Source organism: Phalacrocorax carbo, chromosome 1 (genome assembly GCF_963921805.1).
Source record: "Phalacrocorax carbo chromosome 1, bPhaCar2.1, whole genome shotgun sequence".
NCBI classification, from domain to species: domain Eukaryota; kingdom Metazoa; phylum Chordata; class Aves; order Suliformes; family Phalacrocoracidae; genus Phalacrocorax; species Phalacrocorax carbo.
In genome coordinates this window covers 74,683,787-74,697,059 of record NC_087513.1, presented here as the reverse complement: position 1 = coordinate 74,697,059, position 13,273 = coordinate 74,683,787, and the positions used below count along the sequence as shown (strand labels likewise).

General features: G+C 47.2%; 1 protein-coding gene across 1 annotated transcript; it reads right to left on the bottom strand.

The window, feature by feature from the left end:
* Positions 1 to 229: 229 nt before the first annotated feature.
* On the bottom strand, positions 230 to 7,385 carry KCNJ8 (potassium inwardly rectifying channel subfamily J member 8). The gene is made up of 3 exons (XM_064460103.1): positions 6,892 to 7,385; positions 6,178 to 6,624; positions 230 to 2,427 (listed from the first exon to the last, which is right to left on the bottom strand). Exons 2-3 carry the CDS (start codon positions 6,540 to 6,542, stop codon positions 1,527 to 1,529), a joined length of 1,266 nt encoding a protein of 421 aa, XP_064316173.1. The 5' UTR covers positions 6,543 to 6,624; positions 6,892 to 7,385; the 3' UTR covers positions 230 to 1,526.
* Between the last annotated feature and the right edge of the window lie 5,888 nt (positions 7,386 to 13,273).

Below are 13,273 nucleotides of genomic sequence, written 5' to 3'. Positions count from 1 at the left end.
GCATTGCTTTTGACTATTTTACCTTTTAGGAATAAGCAAATATTTAAAATTATAAAAGTATTTAAGTGGTTGAGTGGCTCAGAGAGTCAGCACTGGGATAGTATTTCTCTTGAGGCGCAAACATAATAAGGCAACTCCTATAAGGAATCTGAACTGGAATTTGTCCATAATTATACTTCTTATTCACAGGGGGAAAAAACATGTATCAACTTAGCGATATCAAATGTGATACTATTAGTTGTCAAACATTTATTTATTTTTTGTAGAAAAACTTGTGATGACATTTTTGGGAAGGATCCAGATAACAAATGCCCATTTGAATTTTAAGAGAAAAGCTGCTTATCACTAATTTTCAATGCCATGTTATATAAAAACATAGGTGAAACACTGCTGAAAAATAGTAATTCAGCAGCTGTACCCAAGTCCCCCTGAAAATTTTTCAGGTAGTTTTGAAAATACTATCTTTAAGATTGTTGGCATGGCTCCCTCTCATTCCCATTTGTGAGTTCCCACTGGCTAAAGGTAACCTTCTGCAGAAGCAAACAGACTTAATCCTACAAAAAATACTGTAAGTGAAGGAATTGCACTTGTTGCCATCAGTGTAGGAATCTGTAAGAGAAAACATAACAGGATTTGGTCTTCCACTGTTATGAAGAGGATGTTAAAGAGGCGTGTGCCTTTTTCAACTTGAATAATTTCAGTGAAACGGATGCTCAGGTGACATCTGGGAGGGCTTGAGTTTCTCAGCTTGGCCTACAGCTACATTACAGATGCACGCTGTCCTGCAGCAGAGTATCTCACCCTGAGAAGAGCAGTGCTCTGCAAAAGGCCGTGCCATTTTGCTGGTTCTTCTGCAAGTGGTGGGCTGATCAGCACCAGTTTTTCTGTGAGATGGTCAGGTTACTTCAGCTGACCTGAATTTGCTCTCAGAATGGCTTTGCCATAAACCAATGGAACAAAAAGATCGGAAAAACTGAAGGTAAAATCCTGGCTCTTCTTCAGTGAAATAATTGAGGAATTTAGCTATTCCTTTCAAGAGAACAAGGAATTCAACCCCAAAAGATCGATATCCAAATATCCTGCACAAAATTTGTGGGAGCTGTTGTATGCTGCAGCAGTTCTGAAAAAGCGCTTACTTCTGCCTACAGGTGGGTAACCCACTTACATAGAAAAACCCCACATTTTGTGACAGCCAGCAGAAAAAGATGAGAAAGAGACCCTGGATAGGAAAAATAAGATTTAAAAAATTAGCATGCCATTAAAACAAGAATAAATACACATTGCATTACATGAGTGAACTGTGTTTTCTTTAGTGTATGTGCCATTTTTAATTAATTCATACACTAAGTGCTAAAGTGTTTCCTAATGCCATTAGGTAGTGCTTTCATTAAGTAATAGAATAAATAGTTCTTGCACGATTCTTTTCTGCATTGTGTTCTCATTTTCTTAAGTAATAGAAAATTTAAACAAAACACCATGGATGCCTCCTCCTTCTGAAGCCCACCAACCTCACACAGAGCTGTGTATCACGTTTCTGAGGCACTTTGGCTCCCCTCGGGCGTGATAAACTGCACTTTGGGCACAATGAGGGAAGGATTTGTTCTTCGCATGGAGTTGCTCCTCCGAATGGAATTGTTTCTCCTCATGGAGTTGCGTTTCCGCAGGGAGTTTTGGTGAGACAGCTCGCTCTTCTGCAGGGTCTGGATGAGAATAGACGGCTTCTCGTCGAGCTCTCGAGCACTGCAACGTGGCGCTGCCACTTTGACGGTGTTGCCAAACTTGGAGTAGTCGACTGCATACACGCCTTCCTCTTCAGTGACGATGGGCACAAAGCGGTGACCCCACAGGATCTCCTCTGCTATGTAGGAGGTTCTCGCCTGCGTCGTGATGCCAGTTGTTTCTACAACTCCTTCAAGTATCACGATGAGCTCCAGGTCCTGGAGCGCCAGGTCAGCGGCAGAGATATCGTAAAGAGGACTCCGCTTGTCTATGACATGACAAATGATTAAGGGAGCCACGAGGAAAATATTGTTGCTTTCAATGGGGTTATCCACAGGGATATCTACTTGGTGAATGGGTATGACTTCACCTTCAGGGGTTGTAGTCTTTCTCACAACCTGGATTCTCACTGAGGCACTAATGATCATGCTCTTCCTCAGGTCTCCCACTCGGAACATGAAGCAAAGTTTGCCATTTCGAACTGCAATGACTGCCTGCCGGCTGAAAATCAAGGTCTCAGCCCTCCTGTGAGCTTGTGCAGTTTTCATGAATATGCAGCCCAGCATGACAGCATTGATGATCAGACCCACAATGTTCTGCAGGATCAAGACCGTGATGGCCAAGGGACATTCCTCTGTCATCATCCTGCCCCCAAAACCAATGGTCACCTGAACTTCAATGGAGAAGAGGAAAGCAGAGGTGAAAGACCTGGAGGAGAAGATTGCACAGAGATAACTCTAAGGACATCGAACACAAACTGAGAAACTATTAACATACACTTTCTAGAAACAAACTTAAGGACCTATTTGTACAGTCCTGGTGCACTTAAGCCTTCTGTTAACACCAGCAAAAGCATTGCATGCTCAGTGACTCTTGTTTTTTATGATCGGTGCAGTATCTGATGGTGACAGGGAAGACCTCAGAGCCTGAACTCCTAAGTGACCATCTGTAACACTAGGTGAGAAGCTCACTGGATCCTCTGTTCAGGAACACATGCTACCCACTTGACAGTGCTGTAATGCCTGGGCTTTCCACCTTCTCTATCCCACGAAACTCTTGGTGGACACCGGTGGTTTTGGCAATAGTGAGCAATCAGCTGTCACTCCGACATTATTCCGCCAGGCTGTGCAGGGAAAGGAAATGGGGAAAATTGCAGCGTTTCACTCCTACTACCTGAGTCGTGACCCCCTTTGGCATGATTTCCTGGAGGGAAAGGGGACACTCCCACATTCGTGACAGTTCCCAAACCCTTGCTTGCCTTGTGACTTAGCCCACAAGATCAGGCTGCAGAGAGAGGCCAGTGGCCTTCACAGCTCCCTCTGCACATTTCAGCAGGAGGAAAATGCTGTGACCCGGGGTTTGGGTTTAGCTCACTGCCGTGGCAAGACTAGCTGAAAAATTCAACACAGGAGTGAACTGTAGAAGCGTGGATTAAGTTAAACTTCCCTATTATGCTATAGTGCTGGACATCAGAGGATGCTGTCCACAAACTTTCCAAATACATTATTTATAGTAGTCCACAATGGCATATTCCCTGTATACACCAGGCTCTTTCATTTCCTTTTGTAACCAGGTACCTCCGCACCAGCATCTCTCATGCCCCAAATCAGTACCCTGGAGTTTATCCAGTAGACATGCAGCACACTGTGTCTCATATGAACTAATATCATAGTCACCCTTTTAACACAGTGCAATCTACTAACATTTGAAGCATTATCATGCTCAGCATGGCTTTACCTATGGAAAATACATGTCCTGTCCATGAAGACGATTCTAAATCATTCCCTTGGTTTGCTTTTCAATTAACCTGCTTTTAAATAACTCCTTCCTTTTTGTCCCCTAACCACATTTTCAGTAAACCTGGGGTTGTGAGGAGACATTAAAATAGCATAGGAAATATCAAGGATAATTTTCTGTAGAATGAGAAAGTTCATATTTCAGAAAACTAGCCAGTCTCTGCAGATATATCTTTGAAAGAACTTTGTCTTTTTTTTTCCTTCTCTATGTTTTTTAATCTTTGGAAGATTCCCTAGTATTAGGGGGTTTATTTTTGCATTTCACTCTGAAGAAATCAGGGATGAAGGAGTTAATTAATGGAATTCATTGAATGATTTCTTGTGTTCATGAATATTCAGTTACAAGCAGAATGAAGCTTCCGGCTTAAACTTAATTTAGCTTAATTCAGCTTAAAGCTCTGTGGAGTAAATGTTCTGATTTCCCTTAACAGCACCCCTTAAATAAAAAAAAAAAAAAAAAAAAAAAAAGAGAATCCACCTTTCTACAGTGGAAGTAACAGAAGCAGCAAGTTTGTACAGTGTTTTGATGATGTGAAGAGGGAGCCAGAAACTCCAAAACACACTATTCCCAGGTCCTTCCCTTTACAGCTGCATAACAATTTTCCCCTTTGCATAATGTTTGCTTTATGTGACAAAGAGCTGTGAGACTTAGAAGTTTCTGCAGTACTTTTACAAATTAAAGTGCTGTGCAAGTTCTAGACACTGGTTAAAATTTCCAAAACCAGGTTTCCTACAAGTCTGTAATGGCCCCAGTCCAAGAATGCTCTCCTGAAATATCTGTGGGCCTAAATCTCAGGAAACTAGGTTAAAAAATGTTTGCCATTATTTTGACATACATATCATTGCAATATTAAATATATTTTACATCCAACAACTCACCATTCTTAAAAATGTCAGCAATGATATTGCTATTTCATGACTTTGTCCAAAGCAGTAGCCAGATTTAACAAGATGAAGTATCTCACTATGAAGGGAAAAGATTTTCCATGGCTTGGACATGGACACTTGAGCAGCTGTTGGTTGAACCACCTCAGGTACTTGCACGAGGGAGCGACGTGTGTTTCTTTGTCATGGGCTAAACCAGAAAGTTACACTGATTCATTTTCTCTGCTTTTTCACACCCGTGCAGGCTGTCCTTGCAGCGGAGGTTAGCAGCCATCCTGGAAGAGCTGCCTGCACGGGGCCGCCACAGCCGGGGCTACAGGGAGGGAGCGGGGGGCAGAGCCATGGGTCTGTCTCGCCCCAGTGGCACGAAGCCCTCAGCAGCAAGCTCAGGCTCTGCAGGGCGGCCCAGGAGCCCCGTGGGGAGCCCTATGGGTTGGGCCAAGCTGAGGGGCTGCCAACCAAGCAGATGGATGTCCCCCCACCTGACCCTGAGGAGCTGGCAGGGTGTAGCTACTTGCTAATTTGGGTTGGACAAATCTCATGAATGCCACAAGTGCCGGGGTGATACCCCAGCAGATGCAGGCTGGGTCGTGATGCCTCATTTAAGAGGTGACTGCCTGTGGCCAGTTATTGGAAAAGAAATAAGATAGCAACTCCCCCACCCCAACCCCCCAATCTAATGAAGGTTAGCTTGGAAAAATCCCCATTTCCTTTAGCTTGGAAAGTCCCCGTTTAGCAAAAAAGTGTCAAAACAAAGGGAGACTCCTTCATGAGCCAGATGCAATGTCCCTTCAAACTTGGTGAGGTGCCTCAAACCTATGTGCAGGAGAAAGGAGAGAAGGGAAGCAGATAATCTGATGTCTCAGCGGATCCTGCAGCCTCCCCAGTCTCTCACGGTACCGCAGTGTATAATGGCAACTGATCTGGGGCAGTCTGGCCATACTGAACCAGGATTCTTCTGCTTAAGAACTTAGTGCTATAGAGAGTTTACTGATAAGATGATGAAGCGATCTTACTGCTTACCCCACCTCCAGTTAACAACACTCTTCTATTCCATGTACGTAGCTGTAAGTTTATCAGTGCCTTGAAAATTGTCATGGCTTTGGGGATGGAAAGTGAAATACTTTATGGGTGACATTTAACCTAGTAGCCTCTTAAGCTTTCACCATTTGACGCATCATGCTCACCATGGAAACCATCCCTCTGTCAAACTGCTGGCCTATCGCTTCATCAAGGTATTTTGGAGCACACCATATTTAGCTGTCTCATGAGAGTCTTCTTGAAAGACACCTAGTTTTGCCCTAAGCGGCACTTTTCTTGCTAGCCCTGCCTGAAACCCAGGGCCGGTGCCCTGCCTCTCAGGCACCATTCTTGGGGTGGCCATCTTTTGCCGACGCAGCGAGCGGCTCACACCACGCTGGGGATGCTCCCGCTGCCGTAGACAACGTTACAATACATATAACACATACCCACTCTTGTAGCAGGCTCTTATCTCGACAGGCAAGGTATGTTACCCACAGAGTGTGGAGACACATGAAAAGCAGCAGGTGTCCCTCTCTTTCAGATCCTGTAAGGAATCAAAGAAATCTACAGTACAGTATTTTCCAAGCCTGGAAGGCTTGCTGAGTTTATGTAATCTAGAGGAAAGCACCGCACTTTTCAACTGTCTCAACCAAACACAACGGTTCATATATACCAGAAGCTGCATTTTAGGCATCAGCAGGACAGCAGGCAGCTCCGTTCCCCCCCTTTCTTCATCCCACCAACTGTACTTTACCTGACACACGTCACGCACGGTGTCCACTTCGTGCTGTTTGTAGTGCTTTCTGTGCTTGGGTCCATGTCGCCGTGGGCAAAAGCCACCAGCCACCACATCATGGCAAAGAGCAGCCAGCTGCACAGGAAGGACATAGTAAAGATGACCAGCGTGTGACGCCATTTCAGGTCCACCAAGGTGGTGAAAATGTCTTGCAGGAATCGCCCCTGCTCGCGGATGTTCTTGTGCGCTAGGTTGCACGCCCCATTCTTGGCGATGAAGCGGGCTTTGCGTGGCCGGTCTCGGATGCGCGGCTTGCGCAGGTTCTCGGCAGCGATCCGTGCCAACACATACTCTTCAGGGATGATACTCTTCCGAGCCAGCATCTTCCTGCCACCATAGTCCACTCAGCGAGATGTGAAATGGGGGGTACTCCCTCTAGCACGTCTCCGCAGGGCTCACTCTACCCTGCAAAAAGAGAGAACCTGGTCAGATTTGTTACCTATGCACTACAGCAAGAAGCCCCGATTAGGTGCCACGCACCAACAACCATTACATTAATCGTCACTGTATGACCACTTTTCTACAGTGCCCTCCCTCTTTCAGACCATTATTTTTATATGACCGTCTGGTATCAGATCGTAACAGGAAGGAGAGATGCTATTTTGACACTCCTTGCAGAAAGGGAGGCTGCGGAACAGTCTGGCAAACTTGGTGTAAAGTAACATGACATACGACAGGTCGGATCCTCAGGCTGTTTCTCCAGGAGATAGCTGTGCCCAGGTGGGTACCGCAACATGGAGCACCAAGTTGTTCGCATCCTCCAGGACCTGAAGAATCAGACTTCTCTGGTTTGAACCAAGGTGAGTCTGCAGAGAGGCCGAGGAGACCCGTTTCTGCTGGCTATAGCTGCGCACCGCAGCCAGGCGCTCTGCTGAAAGCCCCGGCCCGGTTCCCCGCGAGCATCACAAGAAGGAGCTGAGCTGGAGGTGCGGGAGGCACGAAACGGGACTCCACGGAGCAGGCGGTCGCATTTCCCCGTCGCAGCTTTCCTTCCTTTCCGGGATTAGGCGGGGAAACCCTCCCTTTATTCCCAAACTTTGTCCCCAGCCGGGCGTCAGAACAAATCTACGGAAAGGCCGGCTCCCCGCAGCTCCCCCCTGCTGGCCCGTCCCACCGGGGTTGCGCAGGGGCTGCCTGACCCCCCGCCGCTTCGCAGGGACCCGACCCCCCCCCCCCCCCCCCCCCCCCCCGCCTCCCACCCCCTTCCCGGCGCGGGGCTCAACCGGCCGCCACCGCCAGTCCCCCGCCCCGCCGCCACTTACCGCAGCGCGGCGGGGCGGGGCGGGGCGGGGCGGGGCGGGACGCGGCCGGGCGGGGCGGGGCCGGGGGCCCGGTCGGTGCTGCCCCCCGCAGGCCCGGTCCGAGGGGCGGGGGCCGCGGGGAGCGGCGGGCGGGGCAGCTCGGCGGGGCCGGGTGCGGTGCGGGGGCACAGGCACGCACAGGCAGACAGGCACGCACACGCAGCCACTTCCCTGGGCTCAGCGGTACCTGTGGCAGGTCGGATGCCCGCGGCACTTTAGGCTGGGTCCAGCAAATTGAGCGGAGGAGCAAGGTGCTTGCACCGGCTGCTCGTGCCTTGCCGGTGGGGAGCGGGCTCTGTGCGGGTGTGCAGAGCCAAGCCCCGGCCGCAGCGGGGCTGCCGCACGCGTGCTTGCTTCCTCCCTCCGGTAAGCCAAGAGTTGTGCCTTTTTAACTTTTATCGTACTTCAAATCTCGCTGAGATAGCTTGCAAGGCAGAAAGCGAAGCATGTGCGTAAGCGTTTGGAGGACCAAAGCCAGGATCTCATGGCCTTTGCTGCTTTTGACAAACTTAATTACCTGTTTCTACAAAGGGGGTGGGGGGGAAGAAAAAAAAAACGAAAAAAGAAAAAAAAAGACATTCCTTTTTACGGTTCACAACTCTTGCTGGGCACGGAGTCGGGCCCTTTACTGCGTTCAGCTGGTGTAACGGGCATTGGCTGATGGGTAGCTGTGTATGGGGTGGGTATAGGAGAAATTACGCACAATGGCAAAAAAAACCCACAAAAAAACAGTGAAATCGCAGAAGTTCATTCTTTTTTCCCACAGGTCGGGATTTACAGTTTTGGCTCTTGTGTTTAATGGAAACTTGCATTCTTGGAAATTGCATCTTTTTTCCAAAGTCTTAGGGTTTGTAGTAGGAAGGATAAACAGTACATCAACTTTATGAAAAGATCTAAATTTACATTTTAGTGAAGCAAAGTGCAGAGATTCCATTTTGTGGGATTAACTTCTCCATGCCCAAGGAATGTGTGTGTGTACAATAGAGAGGTTTCTAAAGTTTTCTGTGTATCACTCAAGTGAATGATGTATACAGTATCAAATTTATACAGAACCTAATATCTTACTTTCTCTGTAAACTAGAGAAAGAAAGAAATGCTTGACAGGCCTGCTACAGTCAGGAAGGTTTTAAGTGTATTCAGGCTTGGAAAAACTGAGAAGGTGCATTTGACAGGCAGTGTAATCCTCAGCTTGAAGATATCCACCCTGTTAAACACATGCACGTGCTCAACTTTAAATAGATGAGTGATTCCTGGAAACATTTCTAGCACTATCCTTTTCTAATACCAGATATCCAGTAGTCCGAAAAGACACAGACTCAAAGCCCCAGCTGTAATAGGCAATTAGTTAAACATTTGTGTATGAAATTAACGTTAGGCAGATGACCAGCTCCAGCCTGAAAAATCAGGATCTAAAACAATTGCCTTTGAATTCTAACCAGACTCTGAGTAAAATACATAGTCATTTGGGTGAGTATCTGCAGGATAAGCATTATTGGTGCCAGCTATAGCACTATGTAGTCTGGGCTCAGAGAACTCAGGACGTTACCCTGCTACAAATGGGGTGGCAGAGGCTGGTCTTGGCGGGCTCACTCATTTGTGTGATGCAGCCTCCAAAAGTGCACCTCCTTTCCCCCTTCCTTTCTTCATTTCAGCTCCTATGAAGTATTTGTTCCATGCTAGGGCTAGAAAAAAGATTGATGTTCCCCAGTATGGCTGCTAGCTGCATCTCAGAAAAATAAAGAAATGTCTGGCTACTGCATGGAAACCCCCCTCCTTTTTCATAAGATCCTTGAATTATATTGTTTTGCTTCTGACACAAATTTACTCACGTCACATGCTCAATTGCACAGTTTCCTCTGAAGTTATTACTGAAATCCACAGCTTTATAAACAGGGACACAGAAACACCAAGAGACGTCACGCACTTTTATTTCCTTGCCACCTTAAAGCATGACCCACCACTGTGGCTGTGCTCAGTCTCAGCCCCTTCTCATTCTGCCAAGGCCCCTCAGCTGCTGGTGTGCTCCTTGCCCTGCCTCTGCTGGCAGCAACTGGGACCGTGTGACACAAAGTTAGTGTGTGGATTAACAGCTAGTTTGGCAAAATGGATCAAAATCATCTTCAAGGGCAGGTGGGAGCAAGGAGGGACCTTCCTCACGCTGGTCAGGTGGAACAGAAAATGCCACCAGCGTTGGTACTGCCAGAGACCCCTACGAGCTCTCAGCCCCACTTGCTCCCCACTAAACCCACTGGAGGTTTCCTCCCCCGTAACTTGGCATCATGCAGAGGCCTGATTTTTAATAGCTTAGATAGGAAGGAGTCACACCAAACACACACAAATAATTTTGGCACAACCCCAAACGTGACTAAAAAACTATTGATCGTTTTCCCTACATCATGCATTGGAAGAAAAGTGGTCATAAAATCCCTGCTTTCCCTTTCCATCTCCACCTGTTCAATACTGAAAGAACTTCCCTCTCACAGGAGGGGATGCCTTCCTCCTCTCTCACACTTGAGATTAGATTCAAGGAAGCCTGCTGGGATGTGAAGATCAGGAGCACCAGAACTATTCCCTCTTCCTGGCTAAACATTATGAGACATGATTTTGAGCACAGCATTCACTTCCCCAAGTTACAGTGTATGAACATGCTCTGGAGAGTGACAGCTACGAAAAATGTTCCCCTTTGCCCTTTTAAATACTTGCTTGGTTGCCACATGCACATTTAAGCCTAAGATTTAAGTAATAGCTGGGAAAATCTCCCAAAATGACTCCTAACCCTTTTTTGTAAGGAACATAGTGTCTGAGTGCTGTGAACACAGCCTTTTGAGGCAAAAAATGATCAGAATTGATGGCAGGTTTGGGTCCAGTTTTATTACAGCCCAGCTTGCGTCTCCCTTCTTGCTGTTTCATTTCCCCTCCACCCACAAAAGTTACTGATATTCAGTTTACAATTACACCTATCTAAAAAAGGATTAAATAATGTGCTTAGACATGAATCTGAAATTTCCACATTATAGCTGTGTCCGGCCCTTTCAGAAAATCCTGCTTCATAATAAGTTTTGTTTGAAATTCTAATCTTAGCTTAGAGATAGGATGACTTTGCAGGCATCCAGAGATGTCATGCACTCAGCACGAGGCTTCCACAAAGACACAAAGCTGATAAGCCATATTCGGATAGCATGGATGAACTCTTCCCCAGCTGAACTGGCAGCAGATCCATCAAACATGAAAGAGCAGAAACTGCAAACTAAGGGTGCCTGTTACCCTGAACCAGCTTTTTTTTTCCCCCCCGTTTCATGCAAGAGCAGCAGGACAAAAATAGTCTTTATCATCAAAATACACGTAACTAGTGCCCCTCATCTAATATTACTAAGTTGAATAGTGAAGTTTGTAGATGTCCTGTGGATTTGCTCACAGAGGGATTGTTTCCCCTTAAAACTGTCTGATTTGGAAATGATACATCTGCCTTGTTCGATGAAACCTCGTGCTCTGACTTCTCTGTGCCTGTCAGGCTGTGGGGTGCAGGCTGTCAACCCTCTGCAAAGTTAGCAATATGTTGGCAGTTCTGTAAATCTGTTACGGTACTTCCGGTGCTGAAAAACGGGTCTGGTGCATTTGTCACTGGGAGTTTAGTATTTTTTATCCCCCCGCCCGCGGTAACCAGGTAGCAGATGGGGTGATATGTTGTGGTTTAGCTTCTGCAGTTCAGTGAGCTAATGGGAACTGCTGGCCATGGTGAAGGTATCCCTTAGTTTTGTATCTGCTCCCTGTGTGGCATGGGGAAGAAAGAGAGACCCACGCTATCTTGGGTGAACTGTCTTAACTAACTGGCAGCAGCTGTAACACCTAGGGCATGTCCTTAGCTCTTCAAGCAGGTCTGAGCTTGCTATAGTTGAACAGCATTAGGCTGACTTCAGACTGTCGCTGCTCACAGCTGGCTCCATGGGCTTGGTGGGCAGCGATACCCCAGCCAAACCTGCCCCAGAGCTGGGGCCCTGCTGCTGCTTGCAATGCAACACACGCTCCCCCGCTGGCTCCTGTGGCCTCTCCTAGAAAATGCTGCTGCCCTTTGAGGGCTCACCTAGTTCTGCAGAGGGTCGTCACGTGCGCCACCAACATGTGTCAGTGAGAGAGGGCATGGTCCTAGGGAAGTGCATTCAGCCCCGTAGCATGCGAGAGCAGGCAGAGAACTGTTCTGGGCCGGGGCTGTGGCCCCTGGCTTCCTGCACAGTCTGCAGTGTGGGGGGAGGCAGGGGGAGAGGAGGCAAAAGATTATCACACCCAAATTACATGGTTTCTAAAGTCATCTGATTTATGAAATCCAAGATCTTTTAGCCTCTGTTTTCCTAACTCCACCTCTTCTCCAGGGACATGCATGAGCCAAGAAAGGGGTAGTTGAAAGGAATGCCTTGTGTTCCAGGATATACCTTATACTTAGCCCCTGCCATAAGCCCTAAGCTCATTTCCCTCTAGAGATGACCACATCATATTAAATCCTTGTGCAAAATCCACCAAGATCTCTTGCAGCCCCACACTACTTATTGATCTCCCTATATTTGTCTTTAATTTCAGCTGTGTGTTTTTTTCTTCCCAGATCTGTTGTTTATAGTGCAGGCTGAAAACCAAAGGCTGCACTGTGCAGAGCCTCGGCGCTACAGACACTGTGCCCATCACAACACCTCTGTATCTGGAACACTGGCACCACTTTTACATGGTCTACCTTTTAGGTCATGGTATCCCTGACTGGCAAAACTAGGTAATCCTCTTGTTTTTCAGTTCATGGCAGATAGTAGCTCCCACATCCTTCAGTTTAAGCCTTTAGCTCAATGTACAGGAAGTACTGTCACATCTGGGACTTACCCAAGCCAGTCTCTGCTAGAGGGTGAGATGGCAATAGTCAAAGTGGTACAGCCTTTTTCTGATACCTGATGCTCTGAAGTATATCTGTCACATTATGTCCCCTTCCTAGAGCAGGAGTTTCTTCTAATGCTCTGGGAAGAGACCAGTTTGGGATTGTTTCTTTGCCTCCCAATGCCATAATTTATGGAAAGGCTGTAAAACAGTTTCTGGGTAGGTCGAACATGGTTAGAGTAAGTCTTCAGCTGTGCTGCGAAATTCACTGGAGTGTTCTTTCCCATAGGCGCTTCTTCCCTCTGGCTCGCTGGCTATTTCCCTGATGACTTTTTTTCTGTGGAAAAAACTGGTTGCTGACCCATCTTTCTATGATGAATTCTCATTTCTGAGTTTATGGGCCAGGCCAACCTTTGAATAGGCTGAGTAGAGATGTGAACTCTTTGCCTCTTCTAGCTGGTGAAGATGCTCCTCTTCCCACTCTTTGCCACACTCTTATGATCAGCCATCAGGCGGAGGCGTGAAATTGTTTAAGTTCACTGACGGGTGAAACCACAGTGTAGGAGGACTTCCTACAAGCTCCTAACATGCTGCACAGTGACAAGCTGGCTTCCTGCAGCTGGGGTGGAAGAGCTGGTGGGAAACTTCAGTGCTGTAATTCATATCACCAGGGCATTGGGGAAAAGCTAAATGAGGGTTTGGACTCCTTGGCATCCTCCCCCTGCATTCCTCCATAGGTCTACCCATAGCAGACTACACTCAGAACAGCAGAGGTCTCTGAAAGTCTGAACTGTTCCCAAACTCAAGACAGTCTCAGAGTAAGGTCTGCTAGTCTGCTCGTCAGTGACCAGGCACGGCTCTGTGCTTCCCTTGGTGTCATTGCCCTCTTCCCTCTGCTCAGT

Excerpts from the sequence above, each read along its gene's own strand:
- KCNJ8 (XM_064460103.1), bottom strand. The coding sequence starts at position 6,542 with ATGCTGGCTCGGAAGAGTATCATCCCTGAAGAGTATGTGTTGGCACGG. Across the intron at positions 2,428-6,177 it reads CCGTGCGTGACGTGTGTCAG|GTCTTTCACCTCTGCTTTCC; the intron begins GTAAAGTACAGT and ends CTTCTCCTCCAG.